The 12,746-nt window shown below is 54.7% G+C and overlaps 1 protein-coding gene across 2 annotated transcripts; it reads left to right on the top strand.

Moving 5' to 3' along the window:
• The first annotated feature begins 365 nt into the window (after positions 1-365).
• On the top strand, positions 366-12,368 carry hcfc1b (host cell factor C1b). 2 transcript variants are annotated; one of them, XM_072367946.1, is made up of 29 exons: positions 366-546; positions 1,403-1,551; positions 1,659-1,819; positions 1,888-2,093; positions 2,180-2,264; positions 3,579-3,685; positions 3,771-3,950; positions 4,963-5,208; positions 5,281-5,423; positions 5,594-5,728; positions 5,802-6,014; positions 6,313-6,411; positions 6,481-6,640; positions 6,721-6,851; positions 7,158-7,284; positions 7,362-7,519; positions 7,607-7,772; positions 8,591-8,685; positions 8,756-8,822; positions 8,936-9,078; positions 9,155-9,253; positions 9,334-9,526; positions 9,594-9,728; positions 9,880-10,082; positions 10,770-10,886; positions 10,966-11,151; positions 11,234-11,534; positions 11,619-11,664; positions 11,985-12,368. In XM_072367946.1, the coding sequence occupies exons 1-29, from the start codon at positions 366-368 to the stop codon at positions 12,022-12,024; spliced, it is 4,272 nt and encodes a 1,423-aa protein (XP_072224047.1). In that variant the 3' UTR covers positions 12,025-12,368. The 2 variants fall into 2 exon arrangements, with proteins under 2 accessions (XP_072224047.1, XP_072224046.1); XM_072367945.1 differs by having other exon boundaries at positions 5,278-5,423; positions 11,985-12,367.
• Positions 12,369-12,746: the final 378 nt, after the last annotated feature.

Here is a 12,746-nt window from a genome sequence, read left to right as displayed (position 1 = left end):
CGGTCCCGTAGCTGGGCAATCGTTTGTGTTTCTGCTACATCCTGTTAGCCTGAGTAGCTACTGGCGGCTGGCCTCCTCCCGACTCTGCGCAGCGTTCACCGGCCTGAGATGGCGGACTGTCCGCTGTAGGCTAGCTAAACTTAGTGATCTTAGTGAAAAATGACCGACTCCTAAAGAGCAGACTGTTTAACCCCAACCAGCCGCAGAAAAGTAGATTAATCAGACAGCAGAAGCTAGTTAGCCTCAGCTTAGCGGGTCACTTAGCCTCCGAGCTAGTTAGCAGGCTAATGCCATATTAGAGAAGAGTTAAACGTTCACGTGGATCTTCACCGCGGACCGAAACTGCCTATCCAGACGGTGGCTTCATGGCATCTGAAGCCGCGACCCCTGCGGTGCTACAGCCCCGCTGGAAGCGCGTCTCGGGTTGGACCGGGCCGGTTCCGCGGCCCCGGCACGGACACCGGGCCGTGGCTATTAAGGAGTTGATGGTGGTGTTTGGCGGGGGCAACGAGGGGATCGTGGACGAACTGCACGTCTACAACACAGGTACAACTGCGGGTTCATGTGGGTGAGAGTGGAGCTCCATCCGGGGGCTTATTCTGCGGCTCCGTCCGGAGGGCTAGCATGCTAAGCTACGTTAGCGGCTGCCTCGAAGTTAAGCGGCTAGCTGTGGGCTAACGGAGCGGCTCCAGAGAGAAATGGCGCGTTTTTTACTGAAAACATTGCTGACGTCAGAGAGTCACGCCCCTCTGCTACAGCGGACACAGAAACAAAAATCAATATTCTACCAAAAATGCTTCAGATACTTAAACCAATTTCATCCCATTGTTACACAAAGGCTATTTAATGTACATTTAATATTATAACTCATAGAATATTACTTTATTATCTGTTTGGAAGTGGAAAAATAAAGATAAAAATGTAAATATAGTGCTGTCATATATGCTGCTCACTCATCCTCCTGTCCTCATATTTATGTTTATGTATTTAGCAGACGCTTTTATCCAAAGCGACTTACAAATGAACTGATTTATGAATCACAGTTGGTACGACTGGATGAAAATAATGGAGCGTTGCTATAAAAGCTGCAGCTGCAAGGCATTCTGGGACAGAATGAGCTCCTCTCCTAAAGGACGGTCCGGTGTTTCCTAAAGGAGATCCTTAAGGAAGCATCGGAGCTCCTTTCCTTGGTATTTGGAGGATTCGGACAACTCTGATCATGGCTGCTGCTCTCATACTTCCTGCTCTTTTCACTCGGTTAGGCAGGTTCTGAACCTGCTGTTGGACCGGGCCCTGGAGGTTCTGTCAGGTCCTGCTGGTCTGAATCTGAGTTAAAGTGAATAAATCAGAATAAAACTGATAGTTCTTTGTTTTTTCCAACATCCTAACGGGTCTCCCTCAGCTACCAACCAGTGGTTCATCCCGGCGGTGCGTGGCGAAGTGCCCCCCGGCTGCGCCGCCTTCGGCTTCGTCTGTGACGGGACGCGGCTGCTGGTGTTTGGGGGGATGGTGGAGTACGGCAAATACAGCAGCGACCTGTACGAGCTGCAGGTCAGTGAGGGCGGAGCCAGTGGGATTGGTTCAAGTGAAGGAAGTGGCAGCATGAGTAAGATGGCGCCCGTTAGACATCAGCTGACCTGCGGTCTGATCCCCTACAGGCGAGTCGCTGGGAGTGGAAACACCTGAAGGCCAAAGCACCCCGGAACGGCCCGCCCCCCTGCCCCCGCCTGGGTCACAGCTTCTCTCTGATTGGCAGCCGGTGTTACCTGTTTGGAGGACTGGCCAATGACAGCGAAGACCCCAAGAACAACATCCCCAGGTAAGAGGAGCCTCACCTGGTCAGGTGGCGCCTCGGACTCCCCACCTGACTGTGACCCCTCCCCTCAGGTACCTGAACGACCTGTACTGTCTGGAGCTGCGGGCCGGCTCCAGCGTGGTCGGCTGGGACATCCCCGCCACGTCCGGCCCGTCGCCGCCCCCCAGAGAGAGTCACACGGCGGCGGTGGTGGCGAGCAGCCACGGAGCCAACAGACTCATCATCTATGGTGGGATGAGCGGCTGCAGGCTGGGCGACCTGTGGGTCCTCCACACAGGTAAGTCACACCTGGAACACTTTCCCTAAGTGGTGAGAAGAGTAACCGTCATTCTCTGACTGGCGCCTGCCGTGATGATGTCACAGACTCTCTGGAGTGGAGCCAACCTGTCCTCAGTGGGACGCCGCCGCTTCCCCGCAGCCTGCACTCCGCCACCGCCATTGGAAACAAGTAAAGTGACGATGTGATGCAGCTGAGCATGTTGTGATGTCATTGTCTCACCTGTCCTCACCTGTTCTCACCTGTCCTCACCTGTCCTCACCTGTTCTCACCTGTTCCTCACCTGTCCTCACCTGTCCTCACCTGTTCTCAGCTGTCCTCACCTGTCCTCACCTGTCCTCACCTGTTCTCACCTGTCCTCACCTGTTCTCACCTGTCCTCACCTGTTCTCAGCTGTCCTCACCTGTCCTCACCTGTCCTCACCTGTTCTCACCTGTTCCTCACCTGTTCTCACCTGTTCTCACCTGTTCTCACCTGTCCTCACCTGTCCTCACCTGTCCTCACCTGTTCTCAGCTGTCCTCACCTGTCCTCACCTGTCCTCACCTGTTCTCACCTGTCCTCACCTGTTCTCACCTGTCCTCACCTGTCCTCACCTGTTCTCAGCTGTCCTCACCTGTCCTCACCTGTCCTCACCTGTTCTCAGCTGTCCTCACCTGTCCTCACCTGTCCTCACCTGTTCTCACCTGTCCTCACCTGTTCTCAGCTGTCCTCACCTGTCCTCACCTGTCCTCACCTGTTCTCACCTGTCCTCACCTGTTCTCACCTGTCCTCACCTGTTCTCAGCTGTCCTCACCTGTCCTCACCTGTCCTCACCTGTTCTCACCTGTTCCTCACCTGTCCTCACCTGTCCTCACCTGTTCTCACCTGTCCTCACCTGTTCTCAGCTGTCCTCACCTGTCCTCACCTGTCCTCACCTGTCCTCACCTGTTCTCACCTGTTCCTCACCTGTCCTCACCTGTCCTCACCTGTTCTCACCTGTCCTCACCTGTTCTCACCTGTTCCTCACCTGTCCTCACCTGTCCTCACCTGTTCTCACCTGTCCTCACCTGTTCTCAGCTGTCCTCACCTGTTCTCAGCTGTCCTCACCTGTCCTCACCTGTTCTCAGCTGTCCTCACCTGTTCTCACCTGTCCTCACCTGTCCTCACCTGTCCTCACCTGTCCTCACCTGTCCTCACCTGTCCTCACCTGTTCTCACCTGTCCTCCTCACCTGTTCTCACCTGTCCTCACCTGTCCTCACCTGTCCTCACCTGTTCTCACCTGTCCTCCTCACCTGTTCTCACCTGTCCTCCTCACCTGTTCTCACCTGTCCTCACCTGTTCTCACCTGTCCTCACCTGTTCTCACCTGTCCTCCTCACCTGTTCTCACCTGTTCTCACCTGTCCTCCTCACCTGTTCTCACCTGTCCTCACCTGTTCTCACCTGTCCTCACCTGTTCTCACCTGTTCTCACCTGTTCTCACCTGTCCTCCTCACCTGTCCGCAGGATGTACGTGTTTGGTGGGTGGGTTCCTCTGGTGATGGACGACGTCAAGATGGCGACTCATGAGAAGGAGTGGAAGTGCACAAACACGCTGGCGTGCATCAACCTGGGTACACACACACACACACACACACACACACCTGTATGCACACACCTGCAGACACACAGACCGCTCACCTGTGTGTTCACCTGCAGAGACGATGTGCTGGGAGACGGTTCTGATGGACAGCGAGGAGGAAAACCTGCCGCGGGCCCGGGCCGGTCACTGCAGCGCTGCCATCAACTCGCGGCTCTACGTCTGGAGCGGCAGAGATGGCTACCGGAAGGCGTGGAACAACCAGGTGTGCTGCAAGGACCTGTGGTACCTGGAGACAGGTGAGGGTGGAAATAAAGTTCAGATCTGAAAGGTTTGGAAAAGTCATCATCCTCTGTTACCATGGTTACAGGCGGCTGTCTTAGTGTGGGTTTTAGTTCGGACTTTAGGGACCATTAAAGAACCCAGAAGAACCTGAAGGTTCTGATAGAATTAAGAGCCTTAAAACTAGGAAAATAACTTTAACATCTCAGAACCAGTGGGTCAGGGTTCTGGTGCCAGAAAGTAGAACATCAGGATCAGTTCTGCAGGAAATAAAAGCAAATCTCCTTTACCTGTCCTCCTCACCTGTCCTACCTCACCTGTCCTCACCTGTCCTCACCTGTCCTCACCTGTCCTCCTCACCTGTCCTCATCTGTTCTCACCTGTCCAACCTCACCTGTTCTCACCTGTTCTCACCTGTTCTCACCTGTCCTCACCTGTCCTCACCTGTTCTCACCTGTCCTCCTCACCTGTCCTCCTCACCTGTCCTCACCTGTTCTCACCTGTCCTCCTCACCCGTCCTCACCTGTCCTACCTCACCTGTCCTCACCTGTTCTCACCTGTCCTCACCTGTCCTCCTCACCTGTCCTCCTCACCTGTCTTCCTCACCTGTCCTACCTCACCTGTCCTCCTCACCTGTTCTCACCTGTCCTCCTCACCTGTTCTCACCTGTCCTACCTCACCTGTCCTCACCCGTCCTCACCTGTCCTACCTCACCTGTCCTCACCTGTTCTCACCTGTCCTCACCTGTCCTCCTCACCTGTCCTACCTCACCTGTCCTCCTCACCTGTCCTACCTCACCTGTCCTCACCTGTTCCTCACCTGTCCTCCTCACCTGTCCTCACCTGTCCTCCTCACCTGTCCTCCTCACCTGTCCTCCTCACCTGTCCTCACCTGTCCTACCTCACCTGTCCTCCTCACCTGTCCTCACCTGTCCTCCTCACCTGTCCTCCTCACCTGTCCTCACCTGTCCTCCTCACCTGTCCTCCTCACCTGTCCTCCTCACCTGTCCTCCTCACCTGTCCTCCTCAGAGCGACCCACCGCCCCTTCTCGGGTCCAGCTGGTCCGGGCCAACACCTCCTCTTTGGAGGTGAGCTGGGGGCCGTCCCAGACGGCCGACACCTACCTGCTGCAGCTACAGAAGTACAACCTTCCTGCCCACACGGCCACGCCTATAGTCGGCTCCCCCAGGAGCACCGCAGCACTACCCAATGAGAGCGTCCTGCTGGTCCCCTCAGCCTCTGTTCCTGGAAGCCCATTGGCTGCCAGAGCACCAGGTGAGTCTCTTACCTGCAGGTACCTGTGGAGGTTGTAGTTGTGGCTCACCCGTCATCTGTGTCTTTGAGCAGTCCTGAAGGTGGCGACAGCTCCAGGTGCAGTGGGCGGAGCCTCTGTCATCACCGTCAAACAGGCCACGACCACATCCCCGGGCGCTGTGACATCACTTCCTGCAGGTGTCTGTATGGTGGTGCCTACGCAGCCCGGTCAGACGGTAAGCTCTCACCTGCAGTTGTTACCATGGCAACCCACTGCTCATCATGTGAAGTCACCCTGACGATGAAGACCAGGAGGCGTGGTCTTTTCAATCCGGGCTCCTGGTCTTCTTCCTCCATGGCGACCAGGTGAGCTGCTCTGTGGTCACGCCCTCTTCCTGTCTCGTAGCCAGTCGGCGGTAGTCCTCAGATGAGTGGCATGGCGGCACTGGCGGCAGCAGCAGCGGTGACCCAGAAGATGCCTCCGTCCACAGCGGCCGCGCTCGGCGTCTCTGGAGGAGGCGGCGTGGCGAAGCCTGTAACCGTGAGTCCAGTATCCCGGTTAGAGCGGTTCTGATCCTGACACCTGTCTGATCTGACATCTCGCTCTCTCTCAGGTGAACAACCTGGCCACTCGGCTGCTAAAGACGGCAGCCGCACAGGTGGGCGGGGCCTCAGAACCCCGGGGCCGGCCAGTAATCACGGTCCATAAGTCGGGCGCGGTGGCGCTCTCTCAGCAGGCTCAGGTGGTTACCACGGTGGTGGGCGGAGTCACAAAGACCATCACGCTGCTCAACAGTCCACTGAGTGCTGGAGGAGGCGGGGCTCTGGTGAGATTTATTTATTTTACACCTGTGACCTCACCACAGCGCCATCTGCAGTCACATGATCACAGCTCAGGTTGCCATCCAATCAGGTAAAGGAGAACAAATATGATGGCAGATCCATCCACCAATCAGGGACTGGGTCTGGTTGTCTTTTTACTTTTTACCAGCCCGGGTTCTGTAAAGGTTTGGTTTGACTCGGTGACCAGCAGGTGGAGGATGAACCGGGCGCTGTGTAACCGTCCCGTTAAGCCTTGTAAATAAAGGTTTGGTAAAGCTTCTTTGCTTTAATGTCATTTTTCAGATCGGTAAACTTGGGAACCTGGGGAAGGTGGTGTCTGTGGTCCAGAGTGGAGCAGTTCCCGGGCAGCCGGGGAGCGGCCCAGTTTCCCAGTTCCTGCAGGTATTAACCCGGCCCTGTTTGCCTCAGATGTTAGACTGACCCATTTAATGAGTCCCTGTACCTCCTCAGAGGAAGGCGCTCCCTGCAGGAACCATCCTGAAGTTGGTGACCTCAGCTGACGGCAAGCAGACCACCATCCTCAGCACGGCGCCGGCCCGATCTATGGCAGCCAAGCCCGGCGCCACCATCATAAAGACCATCCCAGTGTCAGCACTGCAGGGGGGCGCAGGTACAGCACCCGAACACACACACCTGAGCTGCTGCCGCTGTCATGTGGCGGCTGACTGAGAGAGGCTCCTCCCCCTGCAGGTGGGAACAGCCCAATCACCATCCTCACCACCAAGGTGGGGAGTCCCGGAACCACGGGAAAAATCACCACCGCTGTCCCCAAAACGTCTGCCGCCGGACATCAGGGGGTCACACAGGTACCAGACACACAGGTGAGAACCGAACAGGCGCCTGGGCGGAGCGTTCATTAATCAGCACGCACGTGGTCGCGCACGTGGTCACGCACGAAGTTAGCTCAGAGTTAGCTCGAAGTTAGCTCAGAGTTAGCTCGAAGTTAGCTCGAAGTTAGCTCAGAGTTAGCTCGAAGTTAGCTCAGAGTTAGCTCGAAGTTAGCCTCGAGCTAACTCTGAGCTAACTTCGTGAGCCCGTGGTCACACACGTGGTCACACCCGTGGTCACACCCGCGGCCACGCATCGCGCCGCTCCAGGTGATGTCAGCAGTGTGTGTGTGCGCTCAGGTGCTGCTGAAAGGAGCTGCTGGTACCATCATCAGGGCCGTCCCAGTGAGCGGCGTCCGGCTGCTGTCGCCAGGAGGTGTCCGTACCAAAACCACTGTCGCCACACTGGTCGTCAAGGCGACCACAGGTATGGCTGCGATGTACCTGCGCTGCATCACAGACACGTTTGCAGGTGTGTCAGGTGTGTATGTCCCGTCTCTGTAGATGTGTCCAGTCAGGGGACGGTAACAGGAAGTGTCTCCACCGCGGCGGGAGGAGGAGCCGCTGCTGTCGCCAGCGCCTCACTGGCCACGCCCATCACCACCCTGGCAACCATCGCCTCATTGGCCAGCCAGGTAGCCCCCGCCACGGGCCCAAGACAGGTGGTTAATAGTTCTACTGAGGTTCCGTGGGAATGTTCTGCGAGTACTTTCATGCGTTCAGGTGTAATACCGAAGCGTTCTCCGCAGGTGACTCTGATCACGACTCCCAGCGGCGCCGAGGCCCAGCCGCTGGTCCAGGATCTGCCCGTGTCCATCATGGCTTCTCCTACCTCAGAGGAACCTGGCAGTACTACAACAACAACCACAACGAGTACAGCTGAGCGGGAGGCAGGAGAAACGGCGTGTGCCACAGGTAGACACACCTGTAGGGGTTTTACCGCTCTTCTTCACAGCAGCACTGCGAGCTCTGGCCATGTTGCCACTATTACCCTCAACTTTATATACAAGCATCTAGAGGCCTCTCTCCTCTTTTTTATCCTGCACACAGACCACTGCTAAAGTTGTGCAATGAAACATTTTTAGAACTGAATGCCACAAAAACAAAGGACGTGTCCATTGGTTTTAGACAGTAAATGGAAAAATTTTGGGGATTGTCGATTCATCGAGCACCATAATTAACTCTGAGCTAACTCTGAGCTAACTCCGAGCTAACTCTGAGCTGACTTTGAGCTAACTCTGAGCTAACTCTGAGCTAACTCTGAGCTAACTCTGAGCTAACTTCGAGCTAACTCTGAGCTAACTTCGAGCTAACTCTGAGCTAACTTCGAGCTAACTCTGAGCTAACTTCGAGCTAACTCTGAGCTAACTTCGAGCTAACTCTGGGCTAACTTCGAGCTAACTTCGAGCTAACTCTGAGCTAACTTCGAGCTAACTTCGAGCTAACTTCGAGCTAACTCTGAGCTAACTTCGAGCTAACTCTGAGCTAACTTCGAGCTAACTCTGAGCTAACTTCGAGCTAACTCTGAGCTAACTTCGAGCTAACTCTGAGCTAACTTCGAGCTAACTCTGAGCTAACTCTGAGCTAACTCTGAGCTAACTCTGAGCTAACTTCGAGCTAACTCTGAGCTAACTTCGAGCTAACTCTGAGCTGACTGAGCTAACTTCTGATGAAGTCCACAGTATCTCAGTCAGAGGAATAATCAGCTGTTTGTGATGTCACTGATGATGCAGTGGTGACGCTGGTCTGCTCCAACCCGCCCTGTGAGACCCACGAGACCGGCACCACCAACACCGCCACCACAGCTGGAGCTGGAGGGGTCCAACAGGTGAGATAACACCTGGCTGCTACAGGTGATCAGTGACAGCGTACAGGTGTTGATGAACTCGTTTTTCCAGGTGTGCTCCAACCCGCCCTGTGAGACCCACGAGACCGGCACCACCAACACCGCCACCACAGCTACAGGTAACTGCTCACAGCTGGATCCCACCTGCTCACAGCTGGATCCCACCTGCTGAGTCACATCTGGGGCTCCATGTTTTTGATCTTGCATCTGTTACATCACTTCCTGTCTCCAGCTCAGCAGGGCGGAGATAACCAGCCAGGAGACTCCACAGACCCCTCCTCCTGCTCTGACCCCGCCTCCTCCACCACAGCCAGTCAGAGCAGAGCTGTTACCACTGTCACACAGGCCACGCCCACACCTGGACCTTCCATACCTGTATGTTGTCCCTCCGTTTTACGGACATGCTTTTTCCTCACTGCCCGCCGTCATTATCACTGTTTTGTGTCTGTAGGAGATCTCCTCCTTAGTTGGAGAGGGCAGGGGGGAGGAGCCTATGCAGACAGACAGCCAGTCAAAGGATGTGATGTCATCAGCAGCGTCAGTGTTGCAGGTTCATGTGGAGAGTGGGGGGGGTACAGGTAACACTCTGACACGCACACACACACTAACTGCTGCCTCCGCCTCCCTCAGGTGTCCTCGGATGGCGGTCTTCCTCAGGAGCTGATGTCAACAGAGGGAGACGGAGGGGAGAAGGTCTCCAGGATGACGACCTTGATGGTAACGCAAGGACTGACCCCTGATCATCTGACTGTTGCCACGGCAACAGAGGATGCAGCTCAGCAGGCGACGCTGCAGGCGGTCCTTCAGGCGGCAGGGCGCAGCGGTGAGGCGCTCAGAGGACACAAAGGTCTCTGGTCCACATCCTGTCTCTAAACGTCTCTGCTCTGCAGGTGGAGGTGGGGCCTCAGAGGATCAGACCATCCCCATCGTTCTAACGCCACAGGAGCTGGCGTCGCTGGTCCAACAGCAGCAGCAGGATGTTCCCCACCCAGAACCAGAACCACAGCACAGCAGCTTCCCCACAGGTAGGCCTGCTGTGACTGAACGGGATTTAAATTCCTGCCAGACCCTTTAATTCTGACAGCTGTGATTGTTTCTGATGTCATCTACGTATGACATCACGGTGACATCTTCGCCACCAGGTTTTAAATAGTTATTCACCCCTGACTGTTTCAGAGGGCCTCGCTCCAGCCGACAGCCTCAATGACCCGACAGCAGAGAGCAACGTACACGACCTTACATCGTCTGCTGTGACTAGCGCCGTTGCCCGATTAGCCAGCACGTTTGGCCCCAGCCCTGCTATGATAGCCAGTCTGGCGAAGACCGCAGCAACCGCCCAGCTGACAGAAATGACAAATGGCATGGCAGCAACCACAGCAGTGAGAAACCAAACACCAGGCTAACACCACGAAAACACCAGGCTAACTACAGGCAAACGCCACGCAAACACCAGGCTAACTACAGGCAAACGCCACGCAAACACCAGGCTAACTACAGGAAAACACCACGCAAACAGCAGGAAAACACCAGGCTAACACCACGCAAACACCAGGCTAACTACAGGAAAACACCAGGCTAACACCACGCAAACACCAGGCTAACTACAGAAAAACACCACGCAAACACCAGGCTAACACCACGCTAACACCAGGCTAACTACAGGAAAACACCAGGCTAACACCACGTAAACATCAGGCAAACACCAGGCTAACTACAGGAAAACACCACGCAAACAGCAGGAAAACACCAGGCTAACACCACGCAAACACCAGGCTAACTACAGGAAAACACCTCGTAAACATCAGGCAAACACCAGGCTAACTACAGGAAAACACCACGCAAACACCACGCAAACACCAGGCTAACACCACGCTAACACCAGGCTAACTACAGGAAAACACCAGGCTAACACCACGTAAACATCAGGCAAACACCAGGCTAGCGCCATGCTAACACCACGCACACGCCAAGCTAACGCCAGGCTAGTTTGCACCCAGCAGTTTGAGACGGTGTGAGTAAAAGAGAAACTGTGACATCACTAACAACATGTGATATGTGTGCTGCAGAAACATGGCGTCAAGGTGAACCCGAAGGAGAATCAATGGTTCGACGTTGGGATAGTCAAAGTCACCAACATGGTGGTCACGCATTACTACGTCCCCCACGACCTCAACATGGCCGTTGTAAGACTCTGTTTTTATTATGCGGTGGTCATTTGATGGATGTGTGGGTCACCTGGCTGACGGCGTGCTGTACCTGCAGGATAACTCGGGTGTCGTGTCAGACTACAGTCAGATGAGGAAGACCGAACTGCAGCCAGGCGTGGCCTATAAGTTCCGTGTGGCGGGGATCAACATCTGCGGGCGTGGCGCCTTCTCCGAGGTCTCTGCGTTTAAAACGTGTTTGCCCGGTTTCCCGGGAGCGCCGTGCACCATCAAGATCAGCAAGGTGAGACACAGTCGGCTGAGAGGCTTCGGGTTACAGATGGTTCTGTTTCGGTTCAGACGGGTCACATGATCTGTGGTTGCAGAACCTGGATGGGGCCCAGCTGACCTGGGAGCCGCCCGCCGTCACCTCAGGGAAGATCACCGAGTACTCGGTCTACCTGGCCATCCAGTCCAGCCAGGCCACATCCTCCAGGTCCGGTTCTGGTCCAGCCCAACTGGCCTTCATGAGGGTGTACTGCGGCACCAGCCCATCCTGCCGGGTCCAGGCCTCGAGCCTCACCAACGCTCACATCGACCACACTACCAAGCCCGCCATCATCTTCCGCATTGCCGCCCGCAACCAGAAGGGTTACGGCCCTGCTACTCAGGTCCGGTGGCTGCAAGGTAAACCAGAACCAGAACTCCAGATGTTCAGACAAGGTTCTGTTCAGAGGCGACCATACTGATGTTTGTTTTCTGTTTCCATAGAAACCAGCAAAGACACGGTGAAGAGAGGCGGAGCTTCACCTGATGTGTAAGAAACCCCCCAAACCGCACCACGTCCAACAGAACTCTAACCGGTTCTGGTGCGGCCCGTGACATCAGCTGTCGGCCATAAACATATTCTGATACCGGAACCGCACCAGAATCTCTGAGTTTGGGTTGCATCAGTCACAGACATTATCTCTGAGGTCCTGCTGTCTCCATAGCAACATGTAATGCTTCCAGTCCAGTTAGAATCAGTCTGTTGGAGCCAGTTGCTCTCCACCTGTGCAGGTAGTCCAGTTTCTGGTTCTGGTTCTGACGGGCTGCTGGTAAATCTTACTAACTTCTGTTTTCTTGGTTCTTTTTCAGTAAACCAGTTGGACCAAAGAAGTTTCGGACTGACCAATAGGAGGCTCTGCCCTGCAGCTGATAAGGAGGCGGAGCTCCAAACAAAGACTTGTATCATATTTGTACAGCCAATCAGAACTTGTATTTTTTTGTTGTTGTCATGGAAACGGCAGGAGGCAGGGTTTATTTGAGTTAAAGTAGTCCCTTAGCTCCACCTCTCCGAGGCGCTGCCAGCGGGCCTGATGGGGGCGGGGCTTAGAGCGGCTGTTGTAAATAGTTTTGTTTTCTTTTTATCACTGAATGTCAGGAAGTTCCTTCTTCTTCTCTGGTTTCTGCTTGTTGTTGAGGGAGCTCACCCATTGGCTGCTTTATGTGGGCGGGGCATGAATGATAAATAATAAAGATTTTTAGAGCATTTTTCACCGGCTGTGTGGAGTCCACCTCCTGTTGTCTTAGCAGGTCAGAACCGGGTCAGAACCGGGTCAGAAACATCATGTGAACAGGTCACATGACGCTGCAGGGAATGTTTCGATGCGGCTTTTAAAAGCTGATCACACTTATTGAATATTGGCCTATTGATTAGTTTCACTGGAGGATCGGACTCTAAAACAGAACCAGCACCAAGTTGGATCAACAAAGCTCTGGAACATTTACCAACTGAGCACAAGTTAAGAGAGCCAGTGATTCTGAACCCAACCCAACTAAGTCCAGTCAGTAACCTGGTTCTGGAGGTTCTGTGAAGTTTCTGGTCCCAGCAGAACCGGACCTCCTCTATGGTCCAAC

The sequence above is a fragment of the Leuresthes tenuis genome, unplaced genomic scaffold, assembly GCF_036924035.1.
Source record: "Leuresthes tenuis unplaced genomic scaffold, fLeuTen1.0.hap1 SCAF_16, whole genome shotgun sequence".
NCBI lineage: Eukaryota > Metazoa > Chordata > Actinopteri > Atheriniformes > Atherinopsidae > Leuresthes > Leuresthes tenuis.
The sequence above is the reverse complement of the archived record's forward strand: the minus strand, read 5'-3'. Positions and strand labels throughout refer to the sequence as shown.

Excerpts from the sequence above, each read along its gene's own strand:
- hcfc1b (XM_072367945.1), top strand. The coding sequence starts at position 366 with ATGGCATCTGAAGCCGCGACCCCTGCGGTGCTACAGCCCCGCTGGAAG. Across the intron at positions 5,729-5,801 it reads GCGTGGCGAAGCCTGTAACC|GTGAACAACCTGGCCACTCG; the intron begins GTGAGTCCAGTA and ends GCTCTCTCTCAG. Across the intron at positions 9,729-9,879 it reads GCACAGCAGCTTCCCCACAG|AGGGCCTCGCTCCAGCCGAC; the intron begins GTAGGCCTGCTG and ends TGACTGTTTCAG.